The sequence below is a fragment of the Nansenia antarctica genome (assembly GCF_963989245.1).
Source record: "Nansenia antarctica genome assembly, chromosome: 1".
NCBI lineage: Eukaryota > Metazoa > Chordata > Actinopteri > Argentiniformes > Microstomatidae > Nansenia > Nansenia antarctica.
Window position 1 is genome coordinate 106,355,284 of NC_137674.1, and position 18,313 is coordinate 106,373,596.

Consider the following 18,313-nt stretch of genomic DNA (forward strand, 5'->3'; position numbering starts at 1 on the left):
TGAGAGGGGGGTGAAGCGGGTGAAGGTGGGAGAGAGAGAGAGGAATAGAACAGGGATTGTTGTGAGTGGGACGGAACATGCACATGTGGCAGGGCACAGGAGGAAATCTGGGTCCCCCTTGAATGAGTGACTGGGAATTAAGTTACATCCTTGACTAGGTCTTTGTGCCGTCTCGCGACCAGCCGCCGCATCCTGCCTTTTCTCCTTAGATCAGGAGTTTTTTTGAGTCAGTGCGTTGGCAGAGGGTGCGCTTGTGCTGTAAAGGCCACGAAGGCAGAAATAATGTGGCTTCTTGGCAGATGCCCGCTTCCTTGTTTGCGGTGTCCTGGCGGATCGCTGTGACAGGTCCCGCTCCTACTCGCCTTTTGTTCCGGGGGTGGGGGGGGGGGCAGTGTGGTTCTGGTGTTTCTTTGATTTACTTATCTAGGGCTCCTCTCTGAGCATGCAGGCTGGGCGTCGGTGCGTCTGTGGCCCCTCTGTGTTAGGGTTAGGGTGTTTGTCTCTGCTGGTGAAGCTGGTAGTTCTCACTGTGTTGCCCTCAGTGAGGCTCTGTGTTGCCCTCAGTGAGGCTCTTGGTGTCTCTCTGTGCCTGTCACCCTTCAAGGCACGGCCCATAACGGCACAAACCTGAGACAATTTGTTGTGAGTTGTAGAAAATGTTATTTTTCATCTCCTATTTGTATTTTTACTAGTTGTGGAGAAGTCGTGACATTTCTACAGCTTTAGCTGTGCTCAGAACGTTGGTTTAACGGCAGTTATATTAGTTTGCCGCTAGTGACACAGGATGTAAAAGGCTTGGAGACACGTTGATCCCGGTGCTGAACTCTACCTCTCTGACTCTGTGGTCCTCAATATGTTTGTCCTTCAACGGCTCACAGTGTTTATATTTGTCTCTCTCTAAGAGGCCCTCTGTGCATCTGTCTCTCTCTCTCTCTATCTTTAGCTGTTAAGTGGGGACTCCATGTCACCTGCTTTGATATTATGTAGGAATAGTTTTTGATGATGTGACATGTGATTAGTACCGTATGTCTTTGTTCTCAAAGCTACAATAAAAGTGTATGCTTAAGTTAACGTTGTCAGGTTTTAGCGCTATTATATTGATCTAAAGTTACGCAAAAGCCCTATGTGATATCAACATGAAAGTTCAAGATAACGATCATGTTTTTTTCATTATTAGAGGAAAATCATTCACTCATATTTTAGGTGTCAAATGATTGTCCAGATTATTGGTGTATACCACTTTATCATCATCCGATGCCATCAGATGTCTCACATTGTCTCACTATGTTTTTACCACCTCCTGTGATGATTGACTGCATAATAATAATAAATCACTACCACTCTCACTACCACTCTCGATAAATAATAATAATAAATCACTTACATAGAGGCTGTATAGGAACTACTCCACAATGAGTCATTTTAGTTGGCATGCTTGATCTTGATATTTGATTAACCTTTTATCATGATTTAACACGTTCCTTTAAAGAGTGATAATATACAAGAGTGATAATAAAACTTTTAAAAAATGCAAATAACATGCAAAAAATTGGGCGTCCATGACTATAAATCTAACCTTCTACCTAAGGCCTCTATGTAACCAAACTAGGGTGTTGAGCATATTTACAGATACAGTGACATAAATCTCCAGATTAATATTGTTTGAAGTTCCACAGTGAATATGAGTCTCGTTGACTTTTTACAATAGAGGATGATGTATCGATTGATGTAGTGAAGGTTTGAGGAGTGTCAATTTCATAATGTCCTTTAGAAGCTGATCCCTAACTCTAACTCTATATAACTGGTAATCCTACCTGCCCGTAAACTCTCAACCCTAAATACTACAAGCTCCGTATTAAAGTACGTCATCTTCAGCTAATTTTCTGATAAAACAGTGCCCTCTATACGTATTGGAAAGTGGAAGCATTGTTTGTCTTCTTTGAGCTGAAATCAACAACAATGGGGTCAAAGAAGATATATTCTCAGCTTTAATTCAATAGGTTATTTTTCCGATTTGGTTCATCGTTCTTTAGAGTATAGCATTTTAATATAAAATCATATAATGTCAAAATAAAGTACTCGTGTTTAGCATTTCATCAACAATCCTTTGCAGGCAATAACTGCCTGAAGTCTGCGACCCCTTGACCCCACCAGATGCTGGTTATATTCTGTGGCGCTGCTCTGCCAGGCCTGTACTGCAGTCATCTTCAGTTGTTGTTTGTTTTGAGATCGTTTTGCCTCAAATGTTTTCATCAGGAAATTAAATCCATGTTCAATTGGATTTAAATCTGAAGACTATCTTGGCCAGTCAAGACCTTTCCACTTTCTGGCGCTGAAAAACTCCCTAGTTGCTATGGCAGTATGTTTGCTGTCATTTTGTTATTTTTTCTTCCAGTCACTCTGGTACATACTAATCATATTTGTCTTATCTGTCAACAAGACCATTTTCTAAACCTCTGCAGGCTTTTTAGCTTCTTTTTAGCAAACTGTAACCTGGCCGTCCTTTTTGAGGATAACTAGGGCTCCTGGGGAGGGATTCTGACCTGTGTTTTGACAGTTGTTTTTGGTGTTTTCTTAATTATGGTGAGCTGTAGAGGTCTCCCTTGGCCTACCGGCCCATTTGAGATTGCTGCGCTCACCAGTACTTTCTTTCTTTTTAAATGATGTTACAAACTGTAGGTTTTTTTTGACTGTTTCTGATAGATTTGTTGTGACATTTCAGCCTTACCCCTCAGTGGCATTCTATCTATCTCTTACCCATGATTGCCATGTGCCCTTGGGCAAGGCACTTAACCCCTAAGGAGCGCCGAAGATGGCTGACCCTGTACCCAGAGCCCAGAGCTCTGTTCTCCCTGGGGGGGGGGAACAAACTGCATTTCGTTGTCTCAGTACTCTGCTCTGCTCTGTTCAATGACAATAAAAGTTGAATCTTATCTTCTACCACGTCCTCCATCTCCCCTCCCCTCTGACTCCTCTCAGGAATGCAGGGGTGGAGGTGGACTCCATGGCCAGGAGGGTCATCTCCAGTGTGGTGCTGGAGGCGGTGGACCTGGACACCCCTCACAGTGAGCTCTGCTACGTCCTCAACGCAGGGCCCAGGTTTGGAAAGCTGCAGCTGAAGGTTAGTGTGACACCTCATAGGAACGCATTCAGATTCAACTGTTTCACCACTTAACACTAGAACAGCCGTGTCTATTTTACCTACTATAAGAGCTGCCTCGGGGGTCAAATGACCATAGTCTTTACAATGGAAAGCTACTATTTACACACAACGACCACTAGTTGGCCGTCTTGTAAATTAGCCTGCCTCCTACACAGAAAAACTGCAAAACAGCTTTATACTAGCTTATCCTGATGTGATTTTGAAAATGTAAGGATACTGGGTGGTAGAACGCACATATCTAGGAAAAGTCACAAAAGCAGGGTCCTGAAATTTGATTGAGTGCAAAGACATTAAAAAAAAATTATACTCACGTGTAAAATGACCATCCACAGCTGTTCTAGTGTCAAAGTCTCTGTGTGTGTGTGTGTGTGTGTGTGTGTGTGTGCATGTGTATGTGTGTGTGCATGTGCGCGTGTGCGTGTGTGCGCCGTGTGTGTGTGTGTGTGTGTGTGTGTGCGCGCGTGTGTGCGTGCCGCGCGCGTGTGTGTGTGTGTGTGTGTCCTCTCCACAGACAGAAGCTGCCTGGTCAGATCTGGGGCCAGGTCAGAACTTCACCCAGGAGGATGTTGAGATGAACCGTTTATGGTACGCCCACACCACAAACAGCGGGTTCAAAGGTCACGACAGTTTCCGCTTCTACCTCAGTGACCTGGACAACGAGTCCCCTCCTCAGAGCTTCTTCATCTCAGTACGCACTGTCCAGAGGGGTGAGGACCACACTGCACCACAACGCCACATATAGTAGGAATCTAAGCATGTATATTCGGATGGATTTTTTGGTTGTTTTTGCAGCCTGTTTGGCAGGATGGCCTGTTTCACTTGCATTGAGAGCTCCGTTGACCGCATGTTGTGCATATACAGCAACAGCTTCCAAATGCAAATGCCACACTTGGAATCAACTCAGACCTTTCACCTGCTTAATTGATAAAGCAATAATGAAGGAATAGCCCACACTGGCCCATGAAACAGCTTTTGAATCAATTGTCCAATTACTTTTGGTCCCTTGAAAAAGAGGGAGCTCCATATTAAAGACCTGTAATTCCTAAACCCTTCCTTCTATTTGGATGTGAATACCCTTACCCTAAAGCTGAGAGTCTGCACTTTAAGCCCATATTCATTATATAACTGTAACTAGAAGATGTTTTGGTAAACAGATAACAGAAATTCTGTCTGTGTCCAAATATATATGGACCTAACTGTATCAACATAAGGCAGTAGATATAACCACGTAAAATAGAACCACAGAGCTGCATTACAATGTTAACCTCAAATACGCTGGGAAAACAACCAGCGCCGGTGTGCTGCACTGTGGCTGCCCAGGGGTCCCTCCTCAGGGGTCCCTCCTCAGGGGTCCCACCTCAGGGTGGCGTGTGTTTGTTGTCTGGGAGGACAGAGCAGAGCACAACATTCGTTCTATTCCCAAACGATAAATGGACTGACTTATGTAGCGCCTTATTCCAAAAGCACTTTACAATGGCCTCTCATTCACACACACACATTCACACATCAAATGTCTTGCCGAAGGACACCACGACATGTGGCCAGCCGGGGTTCGAACCGCCAATCTGCTGACCTTGCAAACATTAGACGCCGGCTCTACCTCCTGCACCACAGACGGCCTGTATTCCCCTTCTGAAAGTAAACACAGTAATGTGAAGGTACTGTGTATTCAGTTGCTGACAAGTCAAATAACCTGTTCCTGTACAAGAATTCTATCAACCTCAACAACTGTAGACTGACAATGTTCAGGACCCAAAAAACAACAACAACAACACTCAAAACCCCTGGACACCTGGGTGACCCACGGCTGCCATTTTGTAACCTGCACGCAACAGTGGCTGCCAAAGCCCCTGGGTCAGTGCTGTGCGATGTATAATTGAGCAGCTCTGCCTCTCCCCGTAGCCGGCTTTGCCAGTTGGGTAAGCATGGCGAGCGAGGCGAAGGGAGGGTGGGGAGGGAGGGTGGGGAGGGCGGGGAGGGTAGGGTTGGGCGGCGGCGGTGGCGGCGGCCCTCTTGGCTCCCTTCCCTCTGATCCAGGAGGAGTGGAGGTGACAAACGCTCAGGCGCTCCGTCCGGCGCTCAGGAGGAGCCACCTCAGACAGTGAATAATTGAAGGGTGGGGCAGGGAACAGCTGTAGAGGCGCGTCACGTCCCCCCCGGTCCCCCCTGGCCGTCACTCCCTAGTTCCCCTATTCATACTGTAAACAAACAGACTTCTTAAGGTCGTTGTTATTCCCTTTTTTGCTTTTTTTTCACTTGAATTTTGAACTTTTGTCCTCCTGTTTCCCCTCTAAATATGCGCAATGTTAGTTGGCGAAGCAGGACTGCTAAAACTGCTAATGTAGCTGGACTGCTTGTACAGTTCATAGTCGGATTGAAAGTCAAGGCACTATCAGCAAGGGACGACTCCCTGTAATTTCACTGCTCGTAGACATACGGCATGACAAAACGACAACAAAAACATTAAGTCATTAGCACCGTCTAGACCGTAATGTAACTTCAATTTGTCCTTCTAGTCGGAGTAAAGACAGTGCTTGATTCCGACTCATTCCTCCATGAAACTAATCTACAGAATTGCATGTTAACTCAAATACATTTGACCTTTTGGGACCTCTCTCGTTGGTTGCTAGGTGACATTGTGCTTGTCACTAAGCCCGTGTCTCTGATGGAGGGCGAGAGGGTCATCCTGACTACAGACCTTCTGCTGGCCTCTGACGGGGCGGCGCGGCCGGAGGAGCTGATGTACACCGTGTCCCTCCCTCCTAAACACGGACACGTCCACGCCGTCAGGACCCCCGGGGTGCCTCTGCTCACCTTCACCCAGCTGGACGTGGCCGCCCAGCGCGTATGTTACACCCACGACAACAGCCACACGGCCCAGATGGACTACTTCAGGTCAGACCGCCATGGTGATATACACTACATTTGATATACACTACATTTGATATACACTACATAATCGTAAAATAGTAAAAAAATAAAAAAAATAAAAATAATAATTGGAATAATTATAATGTAACATTATGTGATTATCATGAGATGTCAATGTTTTGTATAGTATTATTATTTCTGTTTCAAATGTAAAGGTAATGTAAAGGTTATTATTGTCTATTCAAATTGAAATTCATAAATTAATTGAATTTATTCTCTCTGATATTCATATTTTCTTTATTTAACCTTTATTTACCCAGGGACACACACTGAGACCAAAGTATATTTTGCAGTGTCCTGTTTACAATACAAATATGACTTAAAAAACAACAACACCTAAACACAATAAAATACAAAACACATGAATTAATCAAAACAAGAGCATGTCTCTATGAGCTGATCGCTAAGGACTTTAAACCAGTATATGGGACCAAGTGGTCCAACCTCCATCTACCCTGAAGATCATTCCAAACTACTTAATTCTATAGACCCCCATGTGACATTAAACAGTAGCATACTCTGAGAGCATGTCTGACCATCACTAGGTCACCATAATAGCAATGTTGTGAAGTAAAATCATAGTTTAAAACAAACTGTTTTATCTACAAATAAAATCCAATGATAAGCCCTTCTCAAAGTCAAAGAATCCCAACCCACAGACTGATACAAACGAATAGGGTGTGGAAGGAAACTATCTATAACTATATTATTTGATTCACTTACTGTATGTATTTGTTGTAAGTCACTTTGGATAGAAGCGTCTGCTAAATGGCAAACATTTTAAAATGTAAATGGGGAAATTAACTGCAGAGCAGAGTGATAAACAAAGTTTAAAAGAAGTTTAAGAACTGTCTTTCAACAACCACTATCACAAAAACCCCTCACAAAAAAAACACAAATCACTTGGCAATCAAGTGGTCGTATCTAAAAAAAAAAAACTAAAAACTAAAAATGTATCCAATGTCATAAATTGGTCTATTGATATGATTGTATCTTCTAAAAGGGACATCACACTTCTCGAAAAGTATCACACACATTTGGACCGCGGATATGGGAAGAGAGAAGCGAGAGCGAGATTTAAAAAAAAAGAGAGAAAAGTGTCAAGAGATGAGAGCCTTTTTCTGCTACAGTATGTTTATGTGCTTTTCCAGCCAATTTGGCAGCGGGGCTTTTGCTAGATGGAGACGGCGTATGGTTGACCTGTCCTCTCCTCCTCTCCTCCCTCCTCCCCATCCCTCCCTCGTGTGTCTGAGGGCTGGGTTTGTCACCCAGAGCCCTGGCTGGTTTCACCTCGGGGTCAGCTGGGAGCCAGCATCCCTTCTGCAGCCAAGCCAGCCGAGGGAGGAGGCGAGAGGAGGGGGAGAGGGGGGGGGGGGGGGGGGAGTGGTGATTTAGCCGGCGCGCACATCGCCTGTGCAGTCAGAGAGAAGACATGATAGCTGGCCAGCGTTGGGTGGCACAGTATGAGGCCCGCTTCTCGCCAACTGACTATTTCTGTAGCGACACATGGAAGCAGGGAGCAACGGAATGAGCAGCCTGCATCACAGAGAAGAAGCTAACGCAAGAAGCTAACAAAATAGCTGACCACATCCCTCATTCTAGAAAGCCTTCAGCCTTCTGGACTAGGCGTGTCTTTAGTAGAACACAAGTAGTAGTATCCCCAGTCAGTTATCATTGGGCCTAGTGCTATGATAAGCCTTTAAGGGACAGCTTTAATGTCCTTAACCAGCTTCAGGAGTTAACAGTAACGGGTAACAGAGCCTGTATGTCCAAAGTGGCGGGTGGGTGGGTGGGTGGGTGGGTGTTGTGGTGGGGTGGGTGCTGGCAGAGTGCTGTGGCAGTGGCGTTCCCTCAGATGGGGCCACACCTGAGCTCACACCTGTGTGTCAACACGGAGGCCTGGCTCAGGCACCAAGCAGAAGGTGTTTTCAACGCACAGGTTCTCTCTCTCTCTCTCTCTCTCTCTCTCTCTCTCTCTCTCTCTCTCTCTCTCTCTCTCTGTACGCTGCCGTGTGACAGGGGGATGATGAATGGGCATTATTAGGAGAATAATAACAGCGGTTGGCATTGGGTTGCCATGACGGCCAGAGTGGAGTGTACAGACTGGTATCCCTGGGCACAATTACCCAGCAAATATGGGCCGGTGGTGCCAGATGTTACACTGGTTTGGCTGAGGGGAGGCGGACCTGCAGGTGTGTGTGTGTGTGTGTGTGTGTGTGTGTGTGTGTGTGTGTGTGTGTGTGTGTGTGTGTGTGTCCGTGTGTGTGGTGGCGGCCGGTGTGGTGTTTGTCGTGGGTGGTGGGGCCCGGGGCAGCTACAAGCCGCAGGGCTGCAGAGCTGTGTGTGTGTGTGTGTGTGTGTGTGTGTGTGTGTTAGAGGCAGATTGACTTGGCAGCAGGATGAACAAGGGCTCAAATCTGTGCACGCACACACACACACACATGCGCGCACACACACACGCACATATGCACATATGCACACACACACGCACACACGCACATGTGCACACACACACATGCGCATGCATGCACACACACACACACACACACACACACACGTGCACACACACACATACACACACACACACTCCCCTTCATCCCCTCTTTTCAGGTCCAGTGCATTGTCACCGTAGCATGTGGTCAGGCCACATGGTGCAATAACAATGGTCCGTGGACAGGCCAGTGAACACACACTAAGACTCACCAGGCCTGCTAACAGGGAAGAGGCCCTTAAGAGTGATTTCCAATTGATTTCAATTTTCAAGTACAACTCTGTTACTCCTACCAGGGTCACTTGGTCAGGAAAAATACTAGCGTACTTACACAAATAATGTGCTTTTTTTACACAAATGTCATACTGCTCACGTTTTCTCCACAGCTTTGTCGTCACCAACGGAGACACCTCCCGAAGTGGCTCCCTGCACTTCACCATAGAACACAGAGATCGAATCCCGCCTTCCCTCAACCGCAATACCGACTTCCAACTAACAGAGGGCGCTGTGCGGACCATCACACCGGAGCACCTGGAGCTCACCGACCCTGACACTGATGTAGGGAACCTGACCTACACCGTCACGCAGCTCCCCCAGCACGGCAAGCTGCTCCTGCGGGGATACCCGCTATCGCCTCCGCTATTCACCCAGACCGACGTCAACGACCTGGACCTGGCTTACCAGCATCACCCGGGCAGCCCCGCCGAGATCGACAGGTTCTGCTTCCTGCCCTCGGACGGCACCAACGAGGGTTACCTGGAGTACGGGCAGCTCAAGGAGGAGCCTGTGGTCTTCACCATACAGGTGGGTCACACTAGACTGTACCTTCTAAAATACTGCCTTGATATAGGATACATTACTTGTAAGTTCAATGGGAAATGAAAGATAAAACGAAGAAGAAGAAAAGGTTAAAGGTTAAAGTTAGGGAACAGGATAGTTACCAAAGATAGGTGGAAATAGTGTGTTTTTATTGCCGTAAATGGACTGCATTTATATAGCGCCTTTATCCAAAGCGCTTTACAGCGGCCTCTCGTTCACCCATTCACACACACATTCACACACCAATGGCGGCAAGCTACCATGCAAGGCGCCGGCCCGCTCACTGGGAGCAATTTGGGGTTCAGTGTCTTTAGTGCCCTCTGAGATTAAGCGGCTCAAACGCTGTCCATCAAAAAACTTCTAGAGTTTCTAAGTCCGTACAGAATCACGAACAATCAAATTCATGTCATTGCTCCTATCAAATGCTCACATCCTTACACGCACTAAAAGTGAGACCATGCACTTAAAAAGTCAGACACGGTGCCCTGTAGACAGACTATAACCCTAACTTTGAAAAGGGAACTTTATTCTCAAGTGCTCAGGCTACTACTGGGATTCCGACTTACTGTACATTTCACTTACTGTATTATACATGATAATGACATGTCCTCATGATAAAGAGGAGAAAGAGGAGAGTGTTAACCCACCTCATCTCCCTGCTGTATTGCATGCTAACCTGCTAGGCTGGTGGGCCGCTGGGCCAGGTGGACAGGCTCGTGCCGCCCCTCTCCCGTAGCCCAGCGAGCACTCCAATATTCAAGAGCTGGAGCAGTCAGCCAGGCGGCTAACGTGTTGGCCGGCATAGCCTCCAAGAGAGTATGTGTGCGTGTGTGTGTGTGTGTGTGTGTGTGTGTGTGAGTGTGCATTTGTGGAGGACAGGGGGTATGTTTTATTTGAGTTTGTGTGTGTATGTGTGTCCGTGTGTGTGTGTGTGTGTGTGTGTGTGTGTGTCTGTGTGTGTGTGTGTGTGTGTGTGTGTGTGTGTGTGCGTGTGTGTGTGTGTGTGTGTGTGTGTGTGTCTGTCTGTGTGTGTGTGTGTGTGTGTGTGTGTGTGCATTTGTGGGGTATGTTTTATTTGAGTTTGTGTGTGTGTGTGTCTGTGTGTCTGTGTGTGTGTGTGTGTGCGTGTGTGCGTGTGTGTGTGTGTGTGTGTGTGTACTGGGTAGGGGCAGGTGAGGCAGTGCGGCCAGGACGTGTTCTCTCAGCCAGCGAGCCCCGCGGGACTCCTCTCTCTCTCTATCGTTTAGCTTGAGTCGTGACGTGTCGCTATGCGCCAAATAACAGGGCCTTGCTCCTCTCAACTCTTAAACTCTGCCCCCCCCCCCCCCCCCACCTGACTGCACCGTGCTTTCATAAGCATCATAAATAATATCTAAAACAGAGCTCACAAGGGGGGGGCTTTGGGGAGTGCGGTTCAGGGGCAGTTAGCGTATGACAAAAAGCAGTTATAGTTCAAAAACGGAGTGGCGATGGACTGGGGTGGTGTGGACCCTAGAACAAGAAGGGATGTGTAGTTTTACTAAGGAGAGACGCGGCCTTAAGAGGTTTACTATCTATTCTTCAATCATATTTCTCTGAAATATGCATAGATTTTTTTCGGAATTCATTGGCATGTTCTCTCTTAGTTGCCAGTAACACAAACCATTCTCTCGTAGTCGTCATGACACATAATGATAGCTCCATCTATTGGCGATATTGTGTAATTACACTACTGTCAGTGACCATGCCCTCGTCTTGGAGAGCTACAGGAGTGCAAACGTCAGTTCCTGCCCAGTACTAACACATGCATTTATGCAAATTAACCAATGAAAAAACAAACAAACAAACAAACAAACCGTTTACCCCTAGGTGGAGCAGCTTGACAAGAACCCCCCCACCCTGGTAACCAAGCTGACCCCCAGTACCGTGACGAACCTCCAGGGGGCCAAGCAAGGCATCTACATCACCTCCCGTCACCTCCAGGCCTCTGACCCTGACAGCCCGGCCCAGGAGCTGGAGTTCATCATCACACGGCCTCCGCACTTCGGCTACCTGGAGAACGCCCTCACAGGTACACCCACACCTGGCTAAAGCAAGCTGGCTCACATCATGTTTTAACATTGGACACATACTTCTTTGATACTGCCTCTTTTATACATATGTCGTCATAGTCATAGTCAATTTATTTAAACACGCACCAAACTACACTGGTTTAGGGCGCCCTGGGCGCGGACTCTAAAACAAAGAGAAAACATGATGGAATAGGGTAAGCACAACAAAATAAACAAACAAAATAAACATGGAGGGCACATACATACGCTACCTTAACTGTACATAGCTCATAACTGTACCTCTAAAATACCGTACTTGCCATACTGTACCTATCACTATCATTGTCATGTTTTTATATCGCTATTTGCACTTTTGGTTAGATGCTAAATTACATTTCATTGTCTGGTACTTGTACTCTGCAATGACAATGAAGTTGAATCTAATCTGATCTAATCTAATCTCATTTGTACACCAGAGTGATTGTAAAAGGGGGGTCAGTGGGGGTTGTTGAAGTATCTGTGTGTGTTGTTGTCCTAGGAGCGTACATCAAAGGACGTTTCACCCAGAGGGATCTGGACCAGCGTGCGCTGCTCTATGTCATCCCCACAGACATGGAGGTGACAGGGGACAGCCTGGAGTTCCGGGTCACTGACCCTGCTGGAAACACCATGCTGCCTGAAACGTACGTTTACGCCACGACTGTTCAGGAAATAAGCTGCCTGTGCATACGCTGTCTGTAAGGGAAGCATACCTGGCTGGTATATTAACGGTGGCGGGGCGGCTGTGGTGCTGGGGGTAGAGCCGGAGTCTAATGATCGCAAGGTCAGCAGATCGGCGGTTCGATCCCTGGCTGGCCATGTCAAGGTGTCCTTAGGCAAGACACTGAACCCCAAATTGCTCCCAATGAGCGCGCCGGCGCCTTGCATGGTAGCTTGCCGCCATTGGTGTGTGAATGGGTGAATGAGAGGCCATTGTAAAGCACTTTGGAATAAGGCGCTATATAAGTCAGTCCATTTAACGGTGACTCCTTCCTCCCAATGAATAATGACAGAGGTCTTAACCACTCTCACTCTCAACTCACCTGTTCTCTCAACTCACCTGTTCTCTCAACTCACCTGTTTTTTGCAGACTGGAGCTGGCGTGGTCTCGTGTGGAGCTGTCCGCTACGTGTTACCGGGTGTGTGAGAACGCAGGGACACTGCAGGTGCAGCTCCAGCGCAGCGGGAAAAGCATCGACCCCGCCTACGTAGCTATCCAGGTACTGTACAGTGTTCTGAACAGTTGTACCGACCTCAACAATCAACAAGAAAAAAGCCAAGCTTTGCTCTCAGCCACTTTTGAATCAAAGTCAAAGATTCTCAAACCCCTACTCTCTGTTTCAGGTCATAGAGGGCACGGCCAAAGTCAGGAGAGATTTCACTCACAGCACTGCTAGCCTGATCCAGTTCGACCCAGGTCTGAGATTGCCAACTGTCACTTTTTATTTCCTTTCCAGAATGAACAAAAAACCTCACACACGGACATGCACCACTGTATCACCTAACCTGTCTTTTTCCCATATATATTCCCATTTTTCCTAAACAAACTACACATAACTACATATCTTCTGAATGTGCGTGTGTGTGTGTGTGCATGTGTGTGTGTGTGTGTGTGCGTGTGTGTGTATGTGTGTGTGTGTGATTCAGGGGTCAACGTGAAGACATGGAACATCTACCTCAGCGACGATGGACTGGAGGAGAACCATGAGACGTTCACTGTGGTTCTGAAAGAACCCAAGAACACTGTCCTGGGCCAGAGGAACTCTGCCAGCGTGGAGATTGTGGATCCCAGAGGAGGTAAATTAAGGCTGCGTTCATAAAAATTCGCTCTCAGAGCGCCGGAGCGCACACTGGGTTCAACGTCATAAAGGGACGTAAAAGTAATTTGATTGGACAACAGGCATTCCATGAGTGCTGATCGGATTCCAGAGCGAATTTACGAACACCGCCTAAGAAAGACACAGTCAATACCCTGTAGGCGAAGGAAAACATTTGGATTCCATGCATAATATGTTAACAATTTTGTCAACAGTTTTTGTGACATGACCCAGCAAAAGCTTTTAAACGGTACCCTAAAAAACTAAGAAATGTGTCTGCCTGTAACCCAATTGTTGGTGGAGATCTACTGGGTCGCAGTGTTAAGACTGGGATGGGTCCAACAACATGTTATGCATCACCACCATTTGTGAAACACTCTTCCAACTTCCTCAACCGACATCCTCCTTCTCTCGTCTTCTCTCTAGGGAGATGTGACCCCGATGACCTCGTGGTGGAGGAGGACGAGAGGCTAGCCATCCCCCCACCTCCTCCTCCCCGTGTCCCCATCTCACCCCACTCCCCCCAGCCCCCTGAAGAGGATCACGACATCACTGACATCCAGACAGACCTGCTGTGGGAGAGCCAGCCTCATCCGCCCCGGGGGGACGTGCCCTACCGGAGGGCCTACCTGGACTTGGGCGAGGGCGAGCCCCAGGACCAGGCGGCACACAGCCACCAGACCACCAGGCTGCTCCAAGTCCTGAGCAGCGGCAGGAGCAATGGCCATCGGGTGAGTGAAGTGAAGTGAAGTGAAACTTTATTTATATAGCGCCTTTCGCACACGAATGCAACTCAAAGCACTTTACAATAGAAACAATGATTGAAGACAAGATTACAGAATAGAACAACGATTGAAAACAAGATTACAGAGATGGGAGGGAGGGGACACGAGACAACAGTAGGGGAGGGGAGGGAGGGGTTACATCTTTGCTTACACTAAACATGGGGTGAGCCCCATCAGACCAGTTCAGAGCAAAGATCCGCGACGAGACGAGACCGTTTTTAGAACGTCCAGCTTCTAGTTTGCAGCGGTCTGAATTATCTTGAATCTTTTTAAATCTTTGGTCTGAACTGCTCAGTTTTAGGACGTCCAGCTTCTAGTTTCAGCGGTCTGAATGACTCCGTCGCAGGCCGGTCCGGTCTGAGCCGCCCAGTTTTAGAACGTCGGTTGCAAGTGGTTGCCGGGTTTTTCTCTGCAACGTTCTAAAACGGTCTCGTCTCGTCACAGATCTTTGGTCTGAACAAGCCTTTTAAAGAGAAGGACTTGTTGGTATGGGTTATTGTCATGAATGTAATTACTATGAAGTACCTTTCACCTCTTTCCTGTCTTTTGGAGAGAACGGGTGGTATGATCAACATGTGAAGTGTGAGTCACACCATCATTTTGAGAACTTGATTAAAGAGATCACTCTAGATCACTCAATTTCTCTCCATCTTAGGTTCTTCAATCAGGGGTCCAGAGGAAGAGTGAAGAGAAAGTCTTTACAGTAAGCATTTTCTATAGAAACCTCATAATTCTTTCGAAAGGAGAGAGACATTCATTAAAAACAAGACCTGGGTCGAAATAGTACTTAAATAAAATACTTTTCTTGAGGTTTCCCGGTGCAATGGAACCAATGGAATCATCTCAAAATGCAAAGCATTACCCGACCTGTGCGCTAAGCAACTTGAATAAATTGCACCTGAAATATTTCAAAGTATTTCAAAGACTGTTGAGTTTATGACAGTGTGATACACATCTTCTTTTACACACTCAGGGGTGACCGCGCCTTTTCTGTCGCAGCACCTAGCCTGTGAAATAGCATCCCCCTCTCGATCAGATCTCAATCAGATCTGATCTCCTCCATCGATTCCTTTAAATCCAGGCTTAAAACACACTTGTAGTCTTAAAAATGTCCCAAATGTGGTTTTGATTTGTGCCTGTTGTTGTTCCTTATGTATTTTCTATGTGTATCTTTATGCTTATGTTATTGTGATTGTATATATTGTGATTCTATTGCCTTTATTGTGATTTTAATCCATGTACAGCACTTTGGTCAGTGCAAGTTGTTTTAAATGTGCTTTATAAATAAAGATGACTTGACCTTGACACTGTAGTTCCATGGACTGACCTCGCTGAGGCTGGAGGAGAGGAAGTCTGTGAGCCCTGAGCCGGTGCCCCGGGTGCACCCTGACCTCCAGATGACCCCTATCTGGAGCTGGTCTGGCCAGGGGCAGGGGCAGGTTCTCCACGAGGTCAGGGTAGGGGATGCCCCACAGAGGGACTCTCCTTCACCCAAGTCCCATCGAGCTGGACGACAGCGCAAGGTAAGAACTCAGATGTCCCCACACAGCACTGACATGAGCAGCAGCTTGCGGATCATTTCGGACATCTTTTTGATATTTGGACCTAATTCAGAATATTGGGATGTAGATTAGCACAAGGAAGTGTAGTTTTACGGGATAAACACAATTCAACTATGAGAACTTTGCCTTCCCCGAGTGAAGTCAAGAGTTATAGTAACGGAAGTGACAATATCATGTTTGCCACATACTGTCAAATGTATTCTCTCTCTCCCTCTCTCTCCCTCTCTCCCTTTTTCACATTCACCTTTGTTTCCACTCATACTCTCTCTCTCCCTTCATCCCTGTTTCAGGCTGGGAAGTCAGTTAGCAGTTCCTGCCCCGCCGGTTGGGGCCACTACAGGAGGCAGTGCTACTTCCTGAGCGCCGGCGTTGCCAGCTGGAGCAGTGCTGAGCGGGCATGCACGCGACTGTGAGGAGAGACACGCACAACACTAACAAACTGTTTTCTTCCCTTTATTTAACACTGTGACTGCTTGTGGCACTTATTCTCGGTCTGAAATGTGTTGACTGTGATGTATTAGTTATTTCACGTATTTTAGACAAATGTACTTATTGTAAGTTGCTCTGGAAAAGACCGTCTGCTAAATGACTGAAATGTAAATGTAAATGTACACACTCCAAAGAGTTTACCAGAGTTTCTCCGGTATTTGGTTTGAGTTGTCGGAGAGGTCAGATTTCAATGTATGACACGTCATTTGAAAGCTTACAATCTGCACTTTCATAATCTGGAAGAAACTGAAAAACAACCTTGCCCTACTTGAGGACTTTTTCACCAGACCCTGTCACATTTGTCGGTTACATTATCTGCGCTGAATACATCTAGCTGAATGGAATCTGCCTGATCGCGATGTTCACTCTTTCACTTCACAGATCAGCCTGACCTTCCTCCTCTTGAAACCATTTATTCTCGGGTCATGGCGCATAACTAATTTGTAGCAATTGGATCAACCATCAAACTATTAAAAAGCCCAAATTGAACCACCAAACTGCCCCCATAGTTGTTTGAGGACACTGATTGGTCCGGTTGTAATTTAGGTTTTCCAAGGCCGTGTTTATTTGACGGATAAGTGAAGTGGAAAAATAACGTGATCTGTCGTGCGATCCAGCTAGTTCTACCCAGCTAGAACATGTTCCAACTAGCCTTAAACTGAACTAACGCTTGGTTTTCAAATGATCTTTTTGTCAGGGTTGATTCTCACCTAACAAGCGTCCACTCCAAAAAAGACATGACGTGGTTATGGAAATTTGCTGGGAAGAAGCCATTTTGGATTGGTATGGGATTTATTATTAGTCTTTTTCCACACATTTTCCATGAGTCAATAATACAGTGTGCAATACAATATATTTTATTGTGGTTTGGTTCTTGTGTGTGTGTGTTCAAAGGGCTGTCTGGAAGCCAGGGACATTGGACATGGACAGACGGTCGATCGTTCTCGTTCACCAGACTTAAGAAGAACAGAACCAAAGAACGCCAGCCTGATAGTGTTACGTCGGCCTGTGTGTTAGCCCAGAACCCCAAAACATGGACACCCATGAACTGTACGACAGAACCGGAACACAGATACATCTGTACAGCGCCGGCACAGACTCACTGAGGAGGAGAATCTGGTGGATGCCCTGGAAGGTCACAATACTATCGCAAAAATACCCTAATGAACTTATTTTATGGATGCTGGATGTTAAGTTGCCGTTTTCTACACAAACCTCAAAAGGTTTCGGTGCATGAACCATTTGGGCTTGGTTGTTGTTATTCTTCTTACAGTTATTGTCTTGAAGCTGCTCTGTATAATTTTTCATAATAAAAATGAATCACCTCAAATGTGTGTCCACCATTCAAATCAAATCAAATCAAATTTTATTTGTATAGCGCATTTCTTACAAGATGCAACTCAATGCGCTTCACACAATGAAAATGTTCAGTCAATCAGTCAATCAATCAATCAATCAATTGATTGATCAGCAAAAGTAAAAACCTGTATACTATGTAGCCAGGAAAAATTCCCTTGCAGCCCTCTACCAATAGAGCGACTACTAGCCAGTTTGCCTACCAGTACCCAGCGGTCCCCAAGGGGAGGCCAAGGACCACCGGCACAAAGCAAGCAAGCAAGGGCAAAAACCTGTACACCATGTATCCAGGAAAAATTCCTTGCATATTATCGGCGTACACACTGTCCATAAATTTAGTGTTATATTTGCATCGTTCTGCATCCAGCATGGTCACAGGTCCTGCCAAAAGAGAATCTTAAGCACAGTTATGATGCAACAACACAATAAAGACAATAAAGATGACAGCAATACAACCTGATGGTGGTCCTGGTACACCCTTGTACCGGTTCCAGTACTGCTCTAGGTGCTATTTGGAGCTGACAGTGCCTCATCAGCACCCGGGTCCATTTTCCTGTCAACACAAATCTCAAAACACGAGTATGGTGTAATGGCCTAGTGATCCTAGTTCTATAATGTCCAATGTCTCCCTTAGTATCAAAAGGCGACATTGAATAAGTAGGTTACTTCTTTGCAATAGACAGTAAGATTAACCTGTAGCTTTGAACTCACCACCGACAACCTCCACTGCGTTGTTACCAAGTCATTTCAAGTGTTCCAGAAAGTTTCAATTGTTACCAAGTAATTTCTTTAGGAAATACTAAATAAAAACTGTAAAATACAGCATTACCC

The 18,313-nt window shown here is 46.2% G+C and overlaps 1 protein-coding gene across 1 annotated transcript in view; it reads left to right on the forward strand.

The window, feature by feature from the left end:
• Positions 1-17,232, forward strand: part of frem1b (Fras1 related extracellular matrix 1b) — a gene marked incomplete at both ends in the record, with an annotated part of 41,939 nt that extends 24,707 nt beyond the window's left edge. The window contains 16 exons of the mRNA XM_080529421.1: positions 2,980-3,121; positions 3,675-3,870; positions 5,794-6,058; positions 8,972-9,389; positions 11,253-11,454; positions 11,973-12,117; positions 12,564-12,693; positions 12,818-12,890; positions 13,121-13,270; positions 13,717-14,021; positions 14,520-14,561; positions 14,731-14,778; positions 15,389-15,598; positions 15,928-16,046; positions 16,824-16,909; positions 17,021-17,232. Of these exons, the coding sequence (XP_080385547.1) occupies positions 2,980-3,121; positions 3,675-3,870; positions 5,794-6,058; positions 8,972-9,389; positions 11,253-11,454; positions 11,973-12,117; positions 12,564-12,693; positions 12,818-12,890; positions 13,121-13,270; positions 13,717-14,021; positions 14,520-14,561; positions 14,731-14,778; positions 15,389-15,598; positions 15,928-16,046; positions 16,824-16,909; positions 17,021-17,232 (2,743 nt within the window). The remainder of the gene's footprint in view (positions 1-2,979; positions 3,122-3,674; positions 3,871-5,793; positions 6,059-8,971; positions 9,390-11,252; positions 11,455-11,972; positions 12,118-12,563; positions 12,694-12,817; positions 12,891-13,120; positions 13,271-13,716; positions 14,022-14,519; positions 14,562-14,730; positions 14,779-15,388; positions 15,599-15,927; positions 16,047-16,823; positions 16,910-17,020) is intronic.
• Between the last annotated feature and the right edge of the window lie 1,081 nt (positions 17,233-18,313).